A 23416-nucleotide genomic window follows, 5' to 3' on the forward strand; every position below is an offset into this window, starting at 1 on the left:
AATTATTAATTTCGTGGCATGATCTTGAAAAAAAAAATAATATGCTTTTTGGGAAATTAATTTAATTTAAATAAAATTTTGTTTTATTTAAATTTGATATGGGTAGTTCTTAAATGGACCTAATTGAGTTTAATTGGGCGCCATGGGCCTAAGAAAGCCTAGTTAGGAATTTTAAATAGGATCCATTTAATTTATTTTCTGAAAATTAAAATAAGAAAATATCTTTTTCTCTATTCCTCTCCTATACAAACTCTCTCTCCACCATTGGCCCCACTCTCTTCCTCACTCCCTATTGGTGCCACCCCCTTTCCCTCTCTTCCTATTGGTTAGAACATCTCACCCATATCCCAATCTCACCCAAAATCCTCAATCCCAGTTGTTTAAGTTATCTGAATCTCATCACACTAGGACTTCAAATCCTACCATACCTCTTCCTTACTTTCTATTGGTGCCTTCCCCTTCCCCTCTCTTCCTATTAGTTAAAACACCTCATCCATATCTCAGTCTCACTCAAATTCTGAAATTCTAGTTGTTTAAGTTATTTGAACTTTATCACCCTAAGACTCCAAACCCTATCGCACATCTCTCCCAAAACCCTATAAATACCCCACTGATAAAAATTTAAGGGGGGGGGGGGGGGGAGGAAAAAAGGAAGGAGGTGGAGGAGAAGACAAAAAAAAAATTAAAAAGAGGAATAGCCAAAATTCTTTTAGTTCTTCTTTCTTCCTAGCGATATTTCTTAAAGGTTAGTTTTTTTTATTTTCTTTTCAAGATCTATGCCATGTAATGTTTAATTCTATGTTCTTTGTTTTTAATTTATTTTATATGTTCATATAAATCATGTAATCATGTTTAATTTGAGGGGATACACAACTCTGCACATGTTTAGTTTTCTGTCTCTCGTATTTTTATTATTTTGCATTATTTTCTGAACCTGAAAAAAATTTGTAAAAATTATATTCATATTCTATACAAAATTCTATTAATTTTAGGCTCAAGAATCACTAAAAAAGCTTTAATATTTTGTAAGTTATGGCTGTTTGAAGTTAGGGTTCTTATAAAATCTTATTTGCAAGATACCCGATTTGTGGAGCTCATATCTCCCTTGTTTCTTAATATTTTTGTGTAAATCTAGTGTCTAAAATTAATTTAAGAATCTTATGAACCTTTTCCAATTGGTTTTGCATTCATATATATTGTGGTTAATGAGTTATGAATTTTATAAAAAAAGTAGTACGATTCTATCACTTAGAAAAGTTACGATTTATGTAGACCATTCGGCTAGGATTTTGTTTGATTTATAAATTTTATAATCTTGTATGATATGTAGGCTATCTTTTATAATTTTTTTATGATTTTTCGGCATATCTAACTATTTTTAAAAAAACAGTTTTCTTGCTACCGTCAATCTGTCAGAATTTGAAAATTGTATATTTATGAATGTTCTTGTATTTTCTTGGGTTTTAATTGATATTTGATCTATTTTTCTGTGTTCTTTTAATTCAAGAAGTGTTATGAAGTGTTTGGATCATGTTAAAAGACTTAGACCATTAGGTAGTTATAACTAATTAGGAATCTTAACCCTTTAGAAGACTAGAGTTAGAATCCAAAGTAAATTGTTATTAATATTTTCTTTAGTTTCTTTATTTTTTATTACAAACAAAATTGGTAAGTAGCCCTAAGGTAAGTACCAAAGAGGGCATTTGCGTGAAGCTTATATGGAGCTAAACAGGAGTAAGCCAGGGATATCATTGCCATACTAGAAGAGAAGACCATTTTTTAAGGGTAGCTTGCCCCAATGGCAACTGCATTTACCAACTGGTAAGTAGCTCTAGACTTCTCGAATAACCATTGGTATGAAATTGTTGTAATAATAGAACTTTTATTTGGTAAATTAAAATTAACTTTGTTTTTAATTTAACTGACTTTTGCATGTAATTAATTTAAATAAATACTTTGTAAGTTAAAATTAATCTTGTTTGTAAATTAAGCTAACATTGGCATGTAAAATAAATTTAATTTAATACTTGGTAATTGTAAAATAAATTTGCATGTTAGAAATCTTTATTAGGTTGTGATTGTTTGGGCCTTATGTGATATTAGAATAAATTACATATGTACATAATTAACTTAGTTCAATTATCCTTAGGGTAACTTGGTGAAAATTAATTAATTAGGTTAAATAGAAACGTAGGGTTATTTGAAATTGAATTTGTTTGTAAATTAAATTCTCAATAATAAATTAATTTTAGTCATCTTGTAAATATCATTTAAATAATTAGCAACCCCATAGATAGGAATTACTTGTGCATGAAAATTGTGTGTAAACAACAACCCTTTTGTGAATTACTTGCGTGTGTAGGATTAGAATTGTATTTTTTAGAATGAAGTTTAATAAAGGAATGATAAACAAGACTTTTAGAAACATTAGTAGAGGACTGGCACTCGAATTAACTAGGTTAGACCAGGCGTAAGGGGTGCCTAACACCTTCCCCTTACGTACCCACTGTCCCAAACCTAGACATTGGGCTATGGTAATGACGGTTGTGGAAACTCTGCAAGGAGTAAGTTGCCATCCATGACCCTTAAAAGAAACACTGAATATGTCCCGGTTATTATCCGGGTGGCGACTCCTCTCTATCTATGCCTTCGTGGCATAAATCCTTAGTACCGTGGTAGTGTTATGGGAAAACGGTACTTACTAGTGGTTTGATTCTATTAGGATTGTATGAAGTGCATGTCTAGAAAATACTGTCTAAGGAGGTGGTACTTAAGTGAGACCATTATGACTCCACCATCTTTCCTGGGCATTACTTGGTGTATTTTATATAATTCTAATGGATGATATTTCGCCTCACGCCCCCCACCCCTACATAAGAAATGTGGCATCTCTACTTACCACAACCTTTTGTGATGTAGGCAAATAAAAATAATATCCAAAACTATCTTTTGGATATCTAACAAATCAATCCTTTTCTGATCTAGTTTCTAATTTATCAGTATTCAACTTTTTGATATAAGCTGGACAACCCCAAATCTAAACATGTTTAAGACTTGGTTTTATTCCATGCCATATCTCATAAGGTGTGAAAGATACTGATTTTGATGGAATCCTATTTAGAATATGCAAAGCTAATTCTAATGCAAATCCCAAAAAGGAGATTGGCATATCAATATAGCTCATCATACTACGTACCATACCCAATAGGGTACGATTTCTCCTTTCAGATATATCATTCAGCTGTGGTGTTCCTGGAGGAGCCAGCTGGGAAACAATGCCGTGCTCTCTTAAGTATTCATCAAATTCATTACTTAAGTATTAACCTCCATGATCTGATCGAAGAGTTTTAATACTTTTTCTTATTTGATTTTCTACTTCAGATTTAAATTCTTTGAACTTTTCAAAGGACTCATGTTTGTATTTCATCAAATACAAATAACCAAAACCTTGATTTATCATTAGTAAAGGTAATAAAGTAATGAAAATCGCCTCTAGCCATTTCTTTAAATGGACCACATACATCACTATGTATTAGCTCTAAAATATTTTCAGCTCTTAGCCCTTATCCTACAAAGGGTGATCTAGTCATTTTGCCCTGAAGACAGGATTCACAGGTTGGAGTAGGTTCAGAACCCAATGAGGATAGAATCCCCATTTTCTCCAGTTTTGCAATTCTTTCTTCTGCAATATGACATAACCTTAAGTGCCAAATATATTTTTAACTTAAGTTGATTTTCACTACGGCATTGCATTCATTTAGATCACTTACATTCATTTTGTGTTTGTAATTATTATCCAAATAATAAAGACCATCATTCATATAACCCGAACCAACATATTTATTTCTAAAATAAATATTGCAAACATCATTTGTGAACTGAAATTCATAGCCATTTTTAGTCAAACTAGATATAGAAATGATGTTCTTAAAAGCATTAGGTACATATAAAATATTATCCAAACACAAAACATGTTCAGACATGTAAAAAGATTTAGATCCTATGGCTAAAGCTTCAATAGTTGAGCCATCGCCAATCCGGAGTCTAACATCACGAGAACACAAATTGCTACTATTTGCTAGTTCCTGCATATCATAAGAAATGTGAGAACTGACACCAGTATCTAAAACCCAAGATGTAGATGAACTATGAGTATCATCAGAATCTAAATAACAAGATATGGACATACCTTCCGAAGGTGTATCCTTCTTATCTTTCAAAGAAGCAAGATACTCTGGGTAGTTCCTTTTCCAGTGCCCATCCTTCTGGCAGTGGAAACATTTTCCTTTGCCTCCATCAGCTTTAGCCTTCCGTTTCTGTTTAGCTATTTTCTTGAAAGGACCAGGAATCTAAGATTTCTTTTTCTTATTGCCTTTCTTGTTGGACTTTCCAACAGAGGAAGATGCAATCAAAGCTACCTCTTTTCCTTTATTACCCGGCATATTCTTTTGGGCAATAACCAACATGTTGAGTAAACTAGCCAAGGTGCATTCCTGTTTAGTCATATGAAAATTTGTTACAAAATTACCAAATGGCTCAGGAAGGGACTGAAGGATCAAATCCGTCTGCAATTGGAAATCCATGTTAAAGTCATGATGTTTCAGCTACTCAATCAGTCGAATCATCTTGTGGACATGATCCCTAACATTCTGTCCCTCAGACATCCTCATGCGGAACAGCTGCCTAGATATCTCATACCTAGCATTCCTGCTATGCTCACCATACAACTCTTATAGGTGAAGGAGGATCTCACTCGCACTTTGCATGTTCTCATGTTGCTTCTGTAACTCATTACTCATGGAAACAAGCATGTAACACTTAGCTCTCATATCATGCTCCTTCCACTTATCCAAAGTTTCATGTTCCTCTTGAGTGGCCTTTAGAGGTAAGGGACTAGGAACATTTGAGTTTAAAATATATCCTATATGTTTAAGGTTCAGGACAAGTTTCAAATTTCTTAGCCAATCAGATAAATTAGGTCATGTCAACCTATTGCGATCAAGTATGCTTGCAAGGATATTGGATGGTGGTGGTTGTTCTGTACTCATTATTATCAGAAAATTAACTGCAGAAAATAACCAGATTAATTAGTAAATATATCATGTAATTAACCAAAATGATTATGGTTTTTTAATCAAATTGGTCCTCCCACTAATTTAGCGAATCCTACACTTCCAAAGTAGAAAACGGAAATCCTAGTTGGATGGATTTCTAGCAGGTGATTGAATTCTTATAATCCTATTGATCATCCTCAGGCACATCCATTATTGGAATTATAATAAATTATAAGTGAGCAACTCCTTGCCCATCACATCTCATGTGAGGTTCAATCCTTTACTTAGCCTCTAATGCTCAAAATCTCAGGTACATCCATTATTGACTTATCTTGCATTAGTTAAGTTGATCCCTGTAGGGGAAGGGGGCGTGAGGTGAAATATCATCCATTGGAATTATATAAAATGCACCAGGTAATGCCCAGGAAAGATGGTGGAGTCACAATGGTCTCACTTAAGTACCACCTCCTTAGACAACATTTCCTAGACATGCACTTCATACAATCCTAATAGAATCAAACCACTGGTAAGTACCGTCTTCCCATAACACTACCACGGTACTAAGGATTTATGCCACAAAGGCATAGATAGACAGGAGTCGCCACCCGGATAATAACCGGGACATATTCAGTGTTTCTTCCGAGGGTCATGGATGACAACTTACTCCTTGCAGAGTTTCCACAACCGTCATTACCATAGCCCAATGTCTAGGTTCGGGATAGTGGGTACGTAAGGGGAAGGTGTTAGGCACCCCTTACGCCTGGTCTAACCTCGTTGATTCGAGTGCCAGTCCTCTACTAATGTTTCTAGAAGTCTTGTTTATTATTCCTTTATTAAACTTTATCCTAAAAAATGCAATTCTAATCCTACACACGCAAGTAATTCACAAAAGGGTTGTTGTTTACACACAATTTTCATGCACAAGTAATTCCTATCTATGGGGTTGCTAATTATTTAAATGATATTTACCAGATGACTAAAATTAATTTATTATTGAGAATTTAATTTATAAACAAATTCAATTTCAAATAACCATACGTTTCTATTTAACATAATTAATTAATTTTCATCAAGTTACCCTAAGGATAATTGAACTAAGTTAATTATATACATGTGTAATTTATTCTAATATCACATAAGTCTCAAATAATCACAACCTAATAAAGATTTCTAACATACAAATTTATTTTATAATTACCAAGTATTAAATTAAATTTATTTACATGCCAATGTTAGTTTAATTTACAAATAAGATTAATTTTAATTTACAAAGTATTTATTTAAATTAATTACATGCAAAAGTCAGTTAAATTAAAAACAAAGTTAATTTTAATTTATCAAATAAAAGTTCTATTATTACTACAATTTCATGTTAATGGTTATTCGAGAAGTTTAGAGCTACTTACGTGCTGGTAAATGCAGTTGCCATTGGGGCAAGCTACTCTTAAAAAAGGGTCTTCTCTTCTAGTATGGCAATGATATCCCTGGCTTACTCCCGTTTAGCTCCATATAAGCTCCACGCAAATGCCCTCTTTGGTACTTACCTTAGGGCTACTTACCAATTTTGTTTGTAATAAAAAATAAAGAAACTAAAGAAAATAAAAGAAATAAAGAAAATATTAATAACAATTTACATTGGATTCTAACTCTAGTCTCCTAAAGGGTTAAGATTCCTAATTAGTTACAACTACCTAATGGTCTAAGTCTTCTAACATGATCCAAACACTTTATAACACTTCTTGAATTAAAAGAATACAGAAAATAGATCAAATATCAATTAAAACCTAAGAAAATACAAGAACATGCATAAATATACAATTTTTAAATTCTGGCAGATTAACAGTAGCAAGAAATTCGATTTTTTAAAAATAGTTAAACATGCCTAAAAATCATAAAAAAATTACAGAAGATAGCCTACATATCATACAATAACATAAAATTTATAAATCAAACAAAACCCTAGCCGAATGATCTACATAAATCGTAACTCTTCTAAGTGACAGAATCGTACTACTTTTTTGTAAAATTCATAACTCATTAACCACAAAAGATATGAATGCAAAACCAATTGGAAAAGATTCATAAGATTTTGAAGTTAATTTTAGACACTAGATTTGCACAAAAATATTAAGGAACAAGGGAGATATGGGCTCCACAAGTCGGATATCCTGCAAATCAGATTTTACAGGAACCCTAACTTCAAACAGCCATAACTTACAAAATATTAAAGCTTTTTTAGTGATTATTGAGCCTAAAATTAATGGAATTTCGTGTAGAATATGAATATAATTTTTACAAATTTTTTACAGATTTAGAAAATAAAGAAAAATAATAAAAATACGAGAGACAGAAACTAAACATGTGCAGAGTTGTGTATCCCCTCAAATTAAACATGATTACATGATCTATATGAACATATAAAATAAATTGAAGACAAATAGCATAGAATTAAAATATTGTGTGGCATAGATCTTGAAAAGAAAACAATAAAAACTGACCTTCCAGAAATCTTGTATGAAAATCTTCTTGAAGAAAAAAAATAATAAGGAAGAACTCAAAGAGTCTTAAATATCTTTAAATTTCTTATAACTCTGAATTTTCTCTATCTCTCTCCTCTCATCATCCCCTTCTTCTCTTCTCTAGTAGGGTATTTATAGGGTTTTGGGAAAGAGGTGTGATAGGGTTTGGAGTCTTAGGATGATAAAGTTTAGATGACTTGAACAACTACAATTACAGAATTCGAATAAGACTGTGATATGGGTGAGGTGTTTCAACCAATAGGAAGACAGAAAAAAAAATGGAAGGCACCAATAGGGAATGAGGAAGAGGTGTGGTAGGATTTGGAGTCTTCGAGTGATAAAGTTTAGATGACTTAAACAACTACGATTGCAGAATTCGAATAAGACTGGGATATGGGTGAGGTGTTTCAACCAATAGGAAGACAGAAAAAAAAATGGAAGGCACCAATAGGGAATGAGGAAGAGGTGTGGTAGGATTTGGAGTCTTCGAGTGATAAAGTTTAGATGACTTAAACAACTGCGATTGCAGAATTCGAATAAGACTGGGATATGGGTGAGGTGTTTCAACCAATAGGAAGACAGGAAAAAATGGAAAGCACCAATAGGGAGTGAGGAAGAGAGTGGGGCCAAGGAGGAGAGAGATATTTTGTTATTTTAATTTTTAGAAAATAATTAAATGGGTCCCATTTAAAATTTCTAACTAGGCTTTCTTAGGCCCATGGAGCCCAATTAAACTTAATTAGATCCATTTAAAAAACTACCCATATTAAATTTAAACAAAATAAAATTTTATTTAAATTTAATTAAATTAATTTTTCCAAAACTTTATTATTATTTTTATTTTTTCAAGATCATGCCACGAAATTAATAATTCAGCTTAATGCCTCCAATTACATCTTACAGTCATATAATTTTTCATCATCGGGTTTTCCACGGCCTCAATGCACATACTCATCACAAAATAAGGGTCTACAATCCCATTGAGTCAGTAATTATGCAAATAATTTTAATGTCCTCAGGTACATCCAATATTGACCACCAAAACATTTACATAATTACAACATCTCATGCTTAACAATTATTCTTAAGAAAATCTCTTAAATTAATTGCATCTTATGCAAGTATTTAAAATTTCTTAAAATAATTGTCTCAATGGAGGGCCCATGTTATAATTACTTTAATTATAGCATATCTAACTTAATCATTTATTTGGAAGATTTTGTGGTCATCCTAATTACTATTAAGGTCTCACTTTGCACATTATCCAATTAGTATGCGTATATCATATACTTGCATACATTCTCATACATCTCATGCATTCATGGATAAACAGTAAATATGGTATGATCATGGACTTTCTAAGGGATTCAATTCTGAGCCACCAAGAATTGAATCAGGGCATTCCTAGGTGCATTTTATTCATTCATATTACAAGAGTTACTGAAGGAGTACATAATCAATACTTGATCTTGAATTCCTCCCACTGGTCTCACCAATGCTCTTGACCTCCTTGATCTTCTTGCAATTCAATTACATAGTAATCTTGGCATAACAAGGCGAATTTACAAGAAACAAATAAATGAAATTACAAAAAAAAAAAAAAATATTACAACCTTTATAATACATGTCCAAAATAAATTAAAATAAATTAATTAATTTACAACCCAAAGAAACATAAAAGAAATAAATCCAATCACATTGGTCTTTTATAGTCCATGATCATCCATCATGCATATCACTATTTAACAATTAAATAAAACATACATACTTAAAATAAATTGAATATCTCATATTCAACTTAAAAATTCAGATTTGAATATGGTTCAAACAAATTTAAAAATTCAGATTTGAATCACATTCAAACAACTTTTAAAATTTAGATCTGAATTACATTCAAACAACTTTTAAAATTCATATTTGAATCACATTCAAACAACTTTAAAAATTTAGATTTGAATCATATTTAAAACTTTTAAAATTCAGATCTGAATCATAATTTAATTGTGTGATTAAAACACCTAATTAAACATTTTAATTAGTCATAGGATGAACCTTAGATCATACAACAATTGTAAATTCAAAAATCAAACCTTGCGCATATCATTGGAGACCACAAAGTGTGCGCACCATTGGTGTTCATCACCATGCCGCCACTTCTGCTTTGCAACCAGCAATGGATCATCAAACCACACAATTAAATCATATAATCAACAATCTAAATGGCAAATATAGTGGCTCTGATACCAATTGAAGGAGCGAAAGCATAAAAAACATAAGTTTATATCATTGAATTCAAAAATTTTTTACCTAGAATCACATGCATCATATAAGATTCATTTTTATCTATTTGATTTCAATGATAAACAGCATATTAAAACTCTTTTAATATATTTTTGGATCTACATTTGCCATTTAAGATTTTAGTATTAATCAGATTAATTCATTAGAACCCTAGATTAGATCAAGAACAAGTGCACTAACCTTTTGATGCACTGCAGTGTGTTTGACACCTTTGGGATGCGCCTTAGGACACCAGGTGTTGTCCCTCTAGCTTATCTACACTAAGATCACCAATGGCAGCCCTTGAATAGCTTCTAAAGCTTTCCCAATCAATTAGAAAATTAAGTTTTGCCTTTTGAGAGATTACAGATGTAAACAAGACACTAGAAATGATTTCTAGTATTTTTAATTCAAGAGATTATTGTCTAATCTCTTTGAATTTATGAGAGATGAAGAAGAAGAGAAGGAGAGGCAGCCAAGGGTGGCAGCACCAAAGAGAGAACAATAGCTTATGTTTTTTGTTCTTTCATCCTTATACTTATATAGCTAGGTCACTACTTAAAACCCTTGCCACATGTCACCTTTTGATTAGCTCTAGGTTTAATTGACCCAATCACATTGTGCCAAGTGTCAAACCTATATTTAATCTTGACTTTGATAATCTTACATGATTAAAAGACATATGGCAAGCTTATGTGTAGTGCCATGTGTCACCATCTCATGGTGCCACGTGTCACCATCTCATGGTGCCACGTGTCACCTTGTGAAATAACCAAAATACATCTGTCTTAATTTTGAGTTCTTAACCCAAAATAATTATTTATCTTCTTCTAATCAATTTATATCAAATATAAATTAATTAATTAATCTCTATTAATTAATTTCTCATTAATTAAATTTATATTTAAACACTTTAAATATAAATTTAACTTATATTATACATCCAATAACCTAGATTTGGTTTCAAGCTATGCTAGGGACTTCGCAATCTAATTGCAAACCAAACCTATTTAATTAATCAATTAAACTCTTTAATTAATTAATTAAATCATATTTAATTTGGTGATTACTTGTGTATGTGTGTGACTTACTAGGCTCATCACTAATTGGCAATGAGACATTATATCAACTCTTAATATCATCAGAACTCTTTCTTACCATAAATGATTTCTCTAAATCATTTTATGCACCTCATAGACCATGGTTAACACCTAGCATAGCATGCCATGGCCACCCAATCAGTAATAAGGTTTACCTTAAATGAACCTATAATTATATGTTACCATGCACTAAAATCTCTCTGTTACAAAATCCCAATTCGAGTTGGAGTCATGGTTTATGTCAAAACCTCATTTGCTATGAATATTATGTTCTCTTTTAATTCTAGTTCTTGATTAAAAAGATTTTCTCAAGAAAAACTCTTTTCTGAATAAATCTATCTGTCTTTGCCAGAAACTTGAAACATCAAGAACAATTAAATGAATATAGGATTTTATCCCTATTTACTTAGAGGAACAGATTCCATCTTGATCAACACCTACCTCCATATATAACTAGTAGGAGCCAACACATGCCCATATACCCATACACAGTACAAGTATGAAAACAGTATCAAACTCAAAGCACTTATATACAAGATAACTGTGCTATCTCAGGTCTAAAGATTATATGCACTAATATGATTTATGACAATGCATTGACAAGAGTAAACTCCATGTGCTTGTGCTTGTCATAAGTGTCACTAGTTCGGCCTACTTATCATGTATAAATGCCCATCATGTTTGTTATATGGCATGAGACTCACAATTCCATCTTATTTACATCTCATATAAATAACTTGAGAACAAACATGATTACAATCTTTCTGGATAAGTCATGTCCTTATTGTGAAGTATCCTCGATTGTGAATCAATTTATGATACTTTGTGCTAGAAATATTGTCACTCATATTCTTAATAACTTAATAATAGAATTTCTAACAAAATATCAATGGACCTTTTCTATTACATATAAATATATTATGTAAACGAAAAAGTGAAAATGCCTTTTATTAATAAAATATGTATAAGATACATACTAAATGATATGCTCTAGGGCATACTACTAACAGTTAGCTATCGTCCCCTTTCATTCTTAGAGACCCAATATCTATAGGAGATAAACAGGGGCAGCCGCTGTCCACTTGGCCCTAACAGCTTAAGCAGCGTCCATTTGGCTTTTTAATCCTCTCTTTGCCTCTTATAGCCACCGTGAAACTCTTTCCCAGTCTCTATTTCAGCCAAGTAAAACAACAAGAAAGAAAAGGAAAAAGGTAGCCCTTCGGATTACCAAATCTATTCATTATCAGTTTTTGCTTTCATAGCACCGATGAGGCCAAATTAGACTCTCCTCTGCCTCCTCTAAACCTCAGCAAACCTCTCTTTAGTTGGTTTTGTTGAAATTAGAATAGGTGACAGATTGAATTTTGTGGTGTTTATTTTTTTTACAAGTAATTATTCATGTTAGTGACGGGAATTTGTGATGATACGTTGCTTTCATTCATGGTATTTTGGATTTCATCTGGTGATTGCGGGAAATTAATTTATGGTTCTAAGTGTGAAAAGGTTTAGACGTATCATGGCTTGGAATTTCAGAGTTAGATTTATGCATTCATGTGCTTTCTAACGCAGGTTTATTAGATTTGTTTCATTAATTTTGATTATTTAATGTGGGAAGGCCTGCAGTAGCTTTTTTTTTTTTTTCTTTTGATTAGCACTCCTTTTTTTTTCTTTGAATATGTGAAAATACGGTAGGAATGAATTACTGCTTAAATTATGACAATTTTGATAGGCTTTATTCTCATATAAACTCAATATATACACATTCTATAATTGATACTTTACACGTGATGTGAAAATGCCTAAACGCCAGTCCAAGCTAATTGAAATTTCACAATATATACACATTCTATAATTGATACTTATCACTCTGGAGTTCTGGCAATCGTACTATGTTATTAATAAATTCTGTTTTATTGGTAGTATTATTGGGATTTTAGTATCGAGTTCCATTAATATAGGGTATTAATTTAGTTAACAAGTTTATGGCTTAAAACTGTAAGCTGTTTGAAAAAAAAAAAAGCTAGTTATTTTTAGTGTATTTTGTTATTTTTAGAGTACTGTAGTTTCTTTATTTAATAGCTGTAGTAGACTTGCACATCTGAGATTGCTGCGAGCACTATAATTATTTGATTTTTACTTGATAAATAAAATGATAAATATAATGGCTTTATTCCAATTGGATCGAAGTATGGTGTTTGGGCCTTTTGGTAGTGGACTGGACTTGGTTTAGGTTGTCCACAGACCAACCTTTCCTTGGCCTTCTTTCTCGAGTGGTGAGCTTGCTTGCTTTGGGGCATTCGTGAATGTTTTTTTTGGTATTGGGTTGATGAAATGTTCAAGTTGTCTCAGTATTTACATAGGAGAAAAGTTGAATTTTGCCCCTAAAGTGTTTGAAATATACCCATTTTTAAGTTTTTAGCCAATTACATATCAGCCCCAATCAGTCCAAATAAACTCATTTTTAAGAAGGATGAAATTGCGAAGGAAAAGTTTAATATGAATTAAACATAACGTCCATTAAACACATTCATTATATATTTTTTTTTATTAATCAGAAATATATTAATGAAAAAAAATAGGAAAAACTTAGGCAGAATCAGTCAAACTAATACCATGGTCAATAGACCTACTCTAAGGATACCAACCTATGGCTGATTATTGTAAGTGGAAAAATCTGGATCATATACAGACCAACAGAAGTTACATCTGTCAAAACAAGACCAAAACAAGAACACACAGAGAAGAGTGTTTACGCAGCATGCAAACGTGCATACCACAACCCAATCTCAATAAAGAAAACCCTGCCCCATCATAAAGAAGCATAAAAGAGAACTAAGCCCCATCAGCTCCTCAAGTCACAACATGATTTAATTACATTAATCAATTGGAACAAAAATGTCAGCCCAAGAATCATGATGAGTACCTTCCCACTTCAATTCTTGCCACCAACTCTCCTCGCCCTTGATCTTTCTCAGATTCTTATTGGATGCTTTGCTTATTGGGAGACTCTTGAGGTTCAGGCAATATTGGAAGCTCATCAATTCCAACATTGGTGCCATGAGCAAACCACTGGAGATGCTAGTCAATTTTGGCAAGAAATGAAGTGATATCCTCTTCAAGGCTGGGAGAATGGAAGTGATATTATGATCACAACTATCGCAACTCACTAAGGTTGTGATTTTGGGACAATCACGAATCGTGAGCTCTTCAAGATTGGAGAAATTTGTTAGCAACCTTGGCGTGAAGACGGTGGTAAGCTCTGGACATGTGCGCAAGGTCAAGCACTTCAATGAATTGAAGCTAGAGTCATTCACAGGACCTTCCCATATGCTCCTTAGATTCTTCATGTAATATATGTGCATGTATTCGAGTGAAACAAGACCAACCGTTGCATCACTAGATGATGACTCAATTTGATCTCCACCGATAATTGCTTGAAGTTCGTTGCATTGCCCTGCTACAAGACATTTTAATTGCTGCATATTTCTGTAGCCAAAATCGGATAACCTGCTAATAGTCGAGTTGCGGTCCAAGAAAAATGCAGTTGAATGTCTAAGCACCTTCTTAATATCTCCAGGAACACCTTCACCATTTACGTACTTCAAGTACCTATCGTGTCGTTCAAGCTCCAATTCTGTATCACATGAGACTCGAGATATGATACGCTCAACAAGATGACCAACTGTGAATTTAAAGTACGACAATGATGGAAACGCCATATTTTCTTCATTCCAGTGTAAATGGCTCAAAAGTTTCACCTTGGGAAAGTAGACTTTAAGCGTATGCAAACTCTCCAATTTACAAATCTCAGAAACAACAGCTTCTGCTGATGCATTCCACCGCTTGTCATCATAACTCATATCAATATTTAACTCTTCTAATTGAGATAAAGCTGATATAGCCCCACAAGGAATTATTTCACCTGATTGCTCTAATCTCCTTTGACTTGTAGGTTCAAAAAATGACACTTCCAAGCATGTGAGATTTGTCAATTGTCCAACCTCCTTGGGCAAATACATGATCTCTGTCCCTTCAAGATCAAGTACTTCAAGTTGCTTGAGTTCTCCAACTTTGGATGACAAGGTTGTGATAAGGACACAATGATTTAGAAAGAGCCTTCTAAGGTTGAACAACTTGAAAAGAGACTCAGGCAAAGATTTGATAGAAGTTCTAGATAAGTTTAGAACCTGGAGAGCTGGCATATTATCAAAAAATGAAGGAGGTATGATTCTTAACTTGTAGTTTCTTTCGAGGAACAATTTTCGGAGTTTGGGGCAACTTGGACTAATGGGCAATTCAGATATGTCATTATCCATCAAACAAATCTCAATTAACCCCTCCCATTGCTCAACCTTTGGTGGCTTAGTCAACCCCATACCACCATTAATAAGAAATAATACTTGAGCTTCCTCTGTTGGAACAATATACTCTAGCAATATACAGCGATCTATCTCATGTAGCGTGAAGAACTGACCATCCTCGGACCTCTCCAACAGGCCAGCAGTGACAAGAGTTTCAAGAACATTTCGGCCTTTCTGATACGTATCTGTCAGGTCATCAGATATCCAGTTGTCTATCAATGACTTTCTTGCAATCTTCTCGTTCACAAAAAACAGTGCACCATTTTTCAAGCATCTTCTAGTTGTATCATCAGGAAGACGAAGATAGCTGAATTTTAACACATTAACCATGATGTGTTCTAATTCTTGTTCAGGAGATGCAGCCTGCATGTTCAATGTTTCAATCGCGTTGTTCCAAACATCAACATCAGATTCATCTTTCAATGCCTTTGACATTAGGAAGATGGCATGCGAATGGTAGCAGCACAAGTCAACTACTTTTCGAGCCAGTGGTTGAAGGTTAGAAGAATAAATACTTTCACCAACATTCTCCCAAAACAATTTACACAATAAATTCTCTAGATTTATCTTCGAGTCCACTGATATTCTGTCGCATACTTGCTCTGATCTAGTCGTCAAAACTATCTTGCACCCATTTTCTGGAGTTGGGTCAGGGATTCCCACTGTGTTCAAGCTAATAAACTCCTGAACACCATCCAGAATCAGAAGAAACTTGACGCCCTCTAAAAAACTCAATAGCGTCCATGCGTTTATTGGCTTTTTATCAGTCAAAGGCAATTGTCTAGCAATTTGTAGCTGCACCTCTCTCGGATCTGGAACCTTGGGAACTGTTACCCAAATGACAAATTGAAACACATCCCTTATAACAGGCTGAATCTTCAAGGCTTCCAATAGAGTGGTTTTCCCTACTCCTTCTCCTCCACAAACCCCGATTGTACTTATATTTGGATTTCCAATTCTCGTCATGATTTCGTTCAGAATATGATAAACCTTCATAAGCCTTGAAGAAGGCATTACATTGTGAGCTGTAGCCTCAAGTGACGTCTCAGATAGCGTAGCAGCCTGTTCCAGAGCAGAGTAATGACTTTTTGCATGCATCTCCTGAATCTGCATAATCTCTGGTTCTATTCCTTGTGATGACGTTGCTTTGCTCCAATGCAGGTTACTAGCTTCAGTTATTTCCTTGAGTTCTGTAAATTATTTTAAGACATCAGATTTTTGTCCGGTACTGTGGCTTGCATTTGGTATTTAATTAAAAGCATATGGAATTTAAAACTTTCACAAAGAAATAATAACGGCCAACTCTTAATCTCCTCTCTAAATGCTGTTGTTATCACTTTTGTGTATACATATATATATAAAAAGATGTCAAAAAAGAAGTATAAGAAATTCAAATTGCAAAATATTAATATACCTTGAAAAGGAGAAGAAGTTGTTTCTGACATATCTCCCGCTTTTGATGATCTGGATTCTGAGGCCTTTCCCGTATTAACTATTTATAGAATTGCTTATAATTAAGCCCTCCATGTAACAAAATATAATATTCGGACAGATCTAAATTTCAAATATATATATATATATATGTGTGTGTGTGTGAAAGTAGGAAGGCGTTCCATGGCACTTCCTCGAAAAATTTGCCACATATTATCTTTCATGCAAATACAGCTTAAAAAAAAAAAAAACACTATGCAAATGCAAAATTAAGCGAGCTGTCTAAATGAAAACTTTGTCAAATAGGTATAATAAAACCTCTGTGATTGCCACATTCCGATTTCAATCCTGTGTTTTCTACATCGTCCAAGATTGAGATGTGAAATTTATAATCGATGTAGAATATTTTAATTTAAATATTTTAATTTATGTTAGTCCAATTGATAGGATAAGAGCCTCTCTCCCCTATGAATTAAATTAATTTTTTTTTTAGATAGGGGGAAATTCTATATTTAAATATGCATTGATATTCAATGTGCTTAGCAAAATAATCCGCTCCAATATAATATCTTTTTTTTATTTTTTGGTTATTATTGGAGTTTAAATTTAAAATTTTAAAATTTTAAAAATAATTTCAATATAATTACCGCAAATATAATATCACGATTCATTCAATTTAAAATCTAAAATAATTTTTAGGTGAAAATTTAAAAATATTTTTAATATGTCTACCAAACTTCTCATGCAAAGCCTATATTTGAGCTTAGAGTTTCAAGAGTCGACAATTATTTGGACCTTCCTTATTTTAATATGTCTTAACAAAAAGAAAACCAGAGTTCCACCAATGAATTTTAACTCTTTAATACTTACTTATTTACAAAATTATAAAATCTCAAATTCGTGTTTCAATAAAAGCCTAAAAGACTGGTTATATATTGAAAGCAATTAGATGAAAGAAAGCCTATTTTGCCCTATTATTTTGATGTAATACTAATTAGTCCTAATTTTTTTTTTTTACAAAAAGGAAAAACTCTTAAGCTTCATTCATATGTAATTAAATGGTACTTACATTCAAAATTAATAACAAAAAATCAATCAAATGATCACAATATATTTGAATTTTTTAAATACTCTCCATTGATAAGAAAAAAAAAATGCCTCCATGGAAAACCTTTCTCCAAAAATTTGAAAAAAATAAGCAAAAAATGTTTTCATTGGAAAAAAAAAATGGAAACAAATTTGTAAGAATTTAACTTCGTAATATTACTTTTGTGGGGAAATGTTACCTTCCGCAACCCATAATTCATTAGAAGGCATTTTTCCTTCAAGAGCTTCAACTATCTGCATTGCATAGCAGTGGTAATTAAAAGGTTATACATTTACAATGTAATTTCTCAAATTCTCAAATTTTAAATGCTTTGAAAGACAATTTGCAGCAAATAAAATTTGATATGTAAATTTTTACCTGTTTCATTCTTGGTCGAAGTTTAGAAGGTCTATATACGCTAACAGCAGCACAATAAATCATTAGCTCCATTTCACTTTTTATATAATCTCCCTTCAATGCGGAATCAAGAAGACAACTGTAATTGATTTCAACTGAATCTCCTTTGAACATAAAAGGCTTTGCCTGAATGATACAAGTATTATACAAGTTTCATATTCTTAAAAAGTCAATACTAAGATAGATTTGTTCAAGTAAAATAATTTACACCATTATAGAGAAAGAATTTTTCATACCTAGACCTGATTCATCATACAACTAAAACACAAATATGTGGAATCCATGTATTTAATAAGTGAATTCCACTATACATTTTATGTTTTCGATCCATAGTGAACCGGGTCTAGGCAATAATTTTCATATAGAGAAGTATCTTACCCAATTGACAATATCAACTCCATGTTCATCGAAAATTGTTCTTCCAGTAATAAGTTCTAGAAGCACAACACCGAATGAATAAACATCTGACTTTTCACAAATTTTTTGAAGAATATTTTCATCCTTTTGAGGATAATAATCTTCTGGATCCGCATAGCTGCACTTTGTACATAAAATAATAGTTAAAAAAATTCAAAATCACTGCTATCCAAAAATTACATTTTTTTTTTCAATTTCACTTCTTTTTTTTTTAAACTATTCTAGAGGTAGACTAAATAATAGCAACATTATGATTATCCTTAGCAAGGAAAAAGTTAATTAACTTTAACTCGGGTTAAAACTATTTCTAAAGCAAAATTTGAACTAAAGCTCAATCAACTAAAACAAAAATCATTAAATCTCTTACACATTGATTCCCTTCCAACCAGAGCTGATGTGAGTGACACTATTAGTTTCTGGAAAAAACTTGGCAAGTTCAAAACCTGCAATCTGAAAAAAATAGTAGTGTGAGCTAATTTTTTTTGGATTTATATAGGATTCTATATACTTAACCTTTGTATTATCTCAGACAAAATTAATTGACACTATGTAAATTAATAGATTCAGTGTATATGGTGCAAGACAACCAAACATGCATAGAATATTAAAAAAAAAAATCAGTATTTAGCTCAGGTTTCAATATGGCACTTTATTGTCCTATTACAAGGACTTGTTTGAAATTTGCCTTGAAATAACACATATGAGAGGAACACTGGACCACCTCCATTTCTCATCAATAAGAAAAGGATGGATGCATACTATCAGTCTATGACTGTCTTCATAAATATAAAACTTGGGAAACATGGTTGGTGTATATATTTATTTATTTATTTACCTTTTCACATGGTTTCTGACCATGAAATTTGTATGGAATAGCCTTTAGGCTATATTGATTATTCTAATATAGATTTTGTATGCCACTTAAAAAAAGTCTCTATATGGCCTTAAACAAGCTCTGAGGGCCTAGTTTCATAGCCTCACTTCATTCCTTACCTCACTTAGCTTCACTGCATCAAAAGTAGACACCTATTTGTTCATTTATTAGCAAGCTAACATTACATTATTGGTTTTAATTTATGTTGATGATATTTTAGTTATATGTTCAAATGGCAACAAACTTGAATGGTTCCTATGCAAGCTAAAAGGTGCATTCCCAAATTGCGATCTAGAGCCATTAAAATATTTTCTGGGAATTGAAGCAAAACAATTGCCATCCGAGTTATTGCTATCACAACATAAATATATTACAGACCTTTTGGAGCATACTCAAATGGCATCCTGCAAGTCCTGTTTAACACCAACAGCTACAGCTCCTTCTTTAACGAAGATAGGTAGCAAACCTTTTGAAAATGGTGAATTGTATAGACAAATGGTTGGTGCCTTATAGTATCTAATACTTGACTAAATAATGCATTCTCCATTAACAAACTATGTCAATTTTTGCATCAACCTACCACCGAGCGTTGGCAAGCTATTAAGCGCCTCTTGCGCTATTTTTGACATATAAGTAGCCAGGTAATTTTTTTTGCAAATATTCACCAAGTGACTTAATATGCTACTCAGAGAGTGATTAGGGAAGATGTCCAAATGACCGGTGATCAACGAGTGGGTATGTGGCGTACCCAGGTAAAAATCTTATTTCATGGGCTACCAAGAAACAACCAACAATAGCAAGGTCATCAATTGAAAGCGAGTATAAGGAAATAGCTAATGCTATAGCAGAATTGATTTGGATTAAATCTTTACTGTTGGAACTTGGTTTTCCCGCACTGAAACCTGCAATCATTTGGTGTGATAACATAGGATCCATTTACTTAAGTGCAAACCCAATCTTTCATGCTCGCACTAAGCACATTGAACTTGACTATCATTTTATCCATGAGCAAGTCCAAAATTGGCAATGTGCAAGTTCAATTCATCAATTCAGAAGATGAAATTGATGATATTATGACCAAACCTTTGGGTTGAGAGGTTTGAAAAGCACTACAACAAGCTGAATTCTCAATCCCTTTCGTCATCAGCTTGAGGGGGTGTTAGGATAATGATACTATTTGTTTTTATTATCTTCATACACTGGTATGATATCATATACATCTAAATACAATTTCCTTATTATTCAAAACACCACAAGATGCACCCTAGTTTCTCCATTATATTTTAAAGGATATGCCGTTAAAAGTGCCCTAAGCAATTATTGTGCTTGTTTTAGCATTAAATTATGAGCTTTCCCATAAAAACATTAAATATTTTCCTATCTTTGTATGTTTTAAAGTAAATTCATTTTGGTACGTTTATCAACCGTTAGATTGAATTTTTGCACATAGATTTGTGCACTCTATATATACACTTTAATTAATTCTACACATATCTCTGTACAAATATTTAATCTAATGGTAATTAAACCCATTCTCATATGAGCTCGAGCTTATATTAGATGCACCAAATTCATTAATTCTTGGTCTTTGCCATTATTATTTTTCTAAATAATATTTTAACCATATTTAGCAATTAAACATCAATAAATTAAAAATTTTTCATTCACTAATAATATCTTAATCCAAAATTACAATTTGAAAATCTAAAATTAAAAATCCTAAATTTTAAACTCTAATATTTTGAAGTTTATACTGAAAATAAAAAGTTGTTCAAAAAAAATTAGAAAAAGTAAGTCGCTAAAGAATGCATAGGGATATACGTAATATCATAGAATGAATGGCTAAACATATGTTTGATGGATATAAATATAATAAATGCCTAAAAAAATATAGTAAGATTATCAATACTTACATGAATGAAAAGTTATATTTGTTATTAAATTACCTTACCTTTCTTCTTATGTAATAAACAAAAATACAGTAACTTTTTTTTTCACTCAAAAAATACTGTACCTTTGGTGTGAAATCATTGTCTAAGAGAATATTGTCTGATTTGATGTCTCCATGAATGATTTTAGGATAACCTGAACATTTATACGGAGAGAGTAAAAAATTTAAATATAAAATAATTTAATTATGTTAAAAAAGATGAAAAATGAAAATATATCTCTCATTTTATAAAATATAGAATACTCACATTCGTCATGAAGATGTGCTAAACCTCTCGCAGAGCCTACGGCGATTTTCATTCTTTTTGACCAGTTCAAATTTGATCTTCCATTTTCATCTATGATGCCATTTGTCATTTGCAAGATCGATCAAAATCATAGATCAAAATCATATACTTACGGCTGCCCAGACACTAATATATACTGACAATCCAAATTATGTGTATATACTCACCACTTAGATGAAATCTCAAAGATTGGTTGGGAACAAACTCTAAAACAAGCAATCTATCGGCTTCTTCACAGCAGTAACCAAGCAGCTTAACAAGATTTGGGTGAGACACAATGCCAAAGTCCTTAATCTGATTCTTGAATTCTTCTTCCTGCTTTTCATCCTGCTTGTATTTGAGTTTCTTAACAACAACATTGACCTCAACTCCTGGAAGGGATCCCACAAAGACATCACCAAAATCACCAATGCGAACGAGTCGTTCGTTGGAGAAATATCTAGTTGCAATTGCTAGTTCTTCAAATTCGAATTTCCTGGGTTCACATGCTTGAGAAAGAGCAAGTTTTTATCATACAATTTTTTATGGAGGCATTATTAAATAGAAATGTAATTGAAAGAACAGGTTTTATCATTATAAAATGTATATGCCAAAACATTACCTGGGCTAAATGACTCAGTACTGCTCATCTTGTCCTCGCAGCGATATTCATCAGAAGTTGTAGGGTTTCGCTAGCAATATTGCAACCGGAGAGAAGTATGCTAGCTGTTAGAGTTATTAGAGAGGGGGGGGCGGGCGGCGGGGAGGGTTTAGGTTTTACATTGTTCTCGACCTGAAAGAATTTAATATATATATCCTAAGAGGAAAGGGGCGTAGAATTGAGAGAAGAGGAAAGAGGCGGGAAATTACGTGGCACAAGTTTAGACAACTATTTTACCTCTTTGCTTTATTTGCTTGGAGAGATTATTAGTTGCCCTTCGTATACATGTATTATTTTTTATAATTATATGAAATATATTTTTTTATTATAAAAAATATTTATTTTTAAAAAAAAATATATTACTTTTATATACACTAAAAATATTATATGATATTTTATTTTCTCAAATTTTCTTTAAATAAATTAAAAAAAATTAAATTCTACGTATTTTTAATGTAGTTCATACTTCATATAATGAAAATATAAATTCAGTCTGAAAAAAAAAAATCATAGGAGATTAGAAAGTGAAAATATAAAGCTTTAGTTCTCTTATTATTATTGATAATAATATAGTTTATAAAAAAAATAAGAATCTCAATTAGCTTGTAAAAGAAATATAAGAATCTCAATTAGCTTATAAAAAAAGTTAAGAATCTTAATTAAATATGAATAACGCTAAAATATGAAGTATATTCTACATAAAAAATAACTATTCATTCAATTAAGAAATATTTTTTACATTCAAATTAGAAAAAATTTTATTCCAAATTAAATCACATTAAAATCTTGAGTCATAGCCTAACAAGATGTTTTTTTGATATTGAGAACATTAGACAGAAATGCATGATTAGATTCCACTATAATTATGCAAAGGCTGTGCTTGCTTGGGAAGAGAATGTGACACCAAAAACTAATAAGACTTTGAACAAAATCATTAGTCAACAGTATTTTATGAAGCTAATGCCTGGAAAGAACAAAATTATTGTTGAAAGTATTAGA

The 23416-nt window shown here is 32.2% G+C and overlaps 1 protein-coding gene across 1 annotated transcript; it reads right to left on the minus strand.

Moving 5' to 3' along the window:
• Positions 1 to 13585: 13585 nt before the first annotated feature.
• On the minus strand, positions 13586 to 22668 carry LOC110672520 (disease resistance protein RPS2). Its single transcript, XM_058133975.1, has 10 exons — positions 22379 to 22668; positions 21945 to 22265; positions 21739 to 21828; positions 21555 to 21625; positions 19034 to 19116; positions 18628 to 18784; positions 18211 to 18375; positions 18032 to 18086; positions 16729 to 16806; positions 13586 to 16504 (listed from the first exon to the last, which is right to left on the minus strand). Exons 1-10 carry the CDS (start codon positions 22404 to 22406, stop codon positions 13830 to 13832), a joined length of 3723 nt encoding a protein of 1240 aa, XP_057989958.1. The 5' UTR covers positions 22407 to 22668; the 3' UTR covers positions 13586 to 13829.
• Positions 22669 to 23416: the final 748 nt, after the last annotated feature.

Source organism: Hevea brasiliensis, chromosome 14 (genome assembly GCF_030052815.1).
Source record: "Hevea brasiliensis isolate MT/VB/25A 57/8 chromosome 14, ASM3005281v1, whole genome shotgun sequence".
In the NCBI taxonomy this organism is placed as follows: Eukaryota; Viridiplantae; Streptophyta; class Magnoliopsida; order Malpighiales; family Euphorbiaceae; genus Hevea; species Hevea brasiliensis.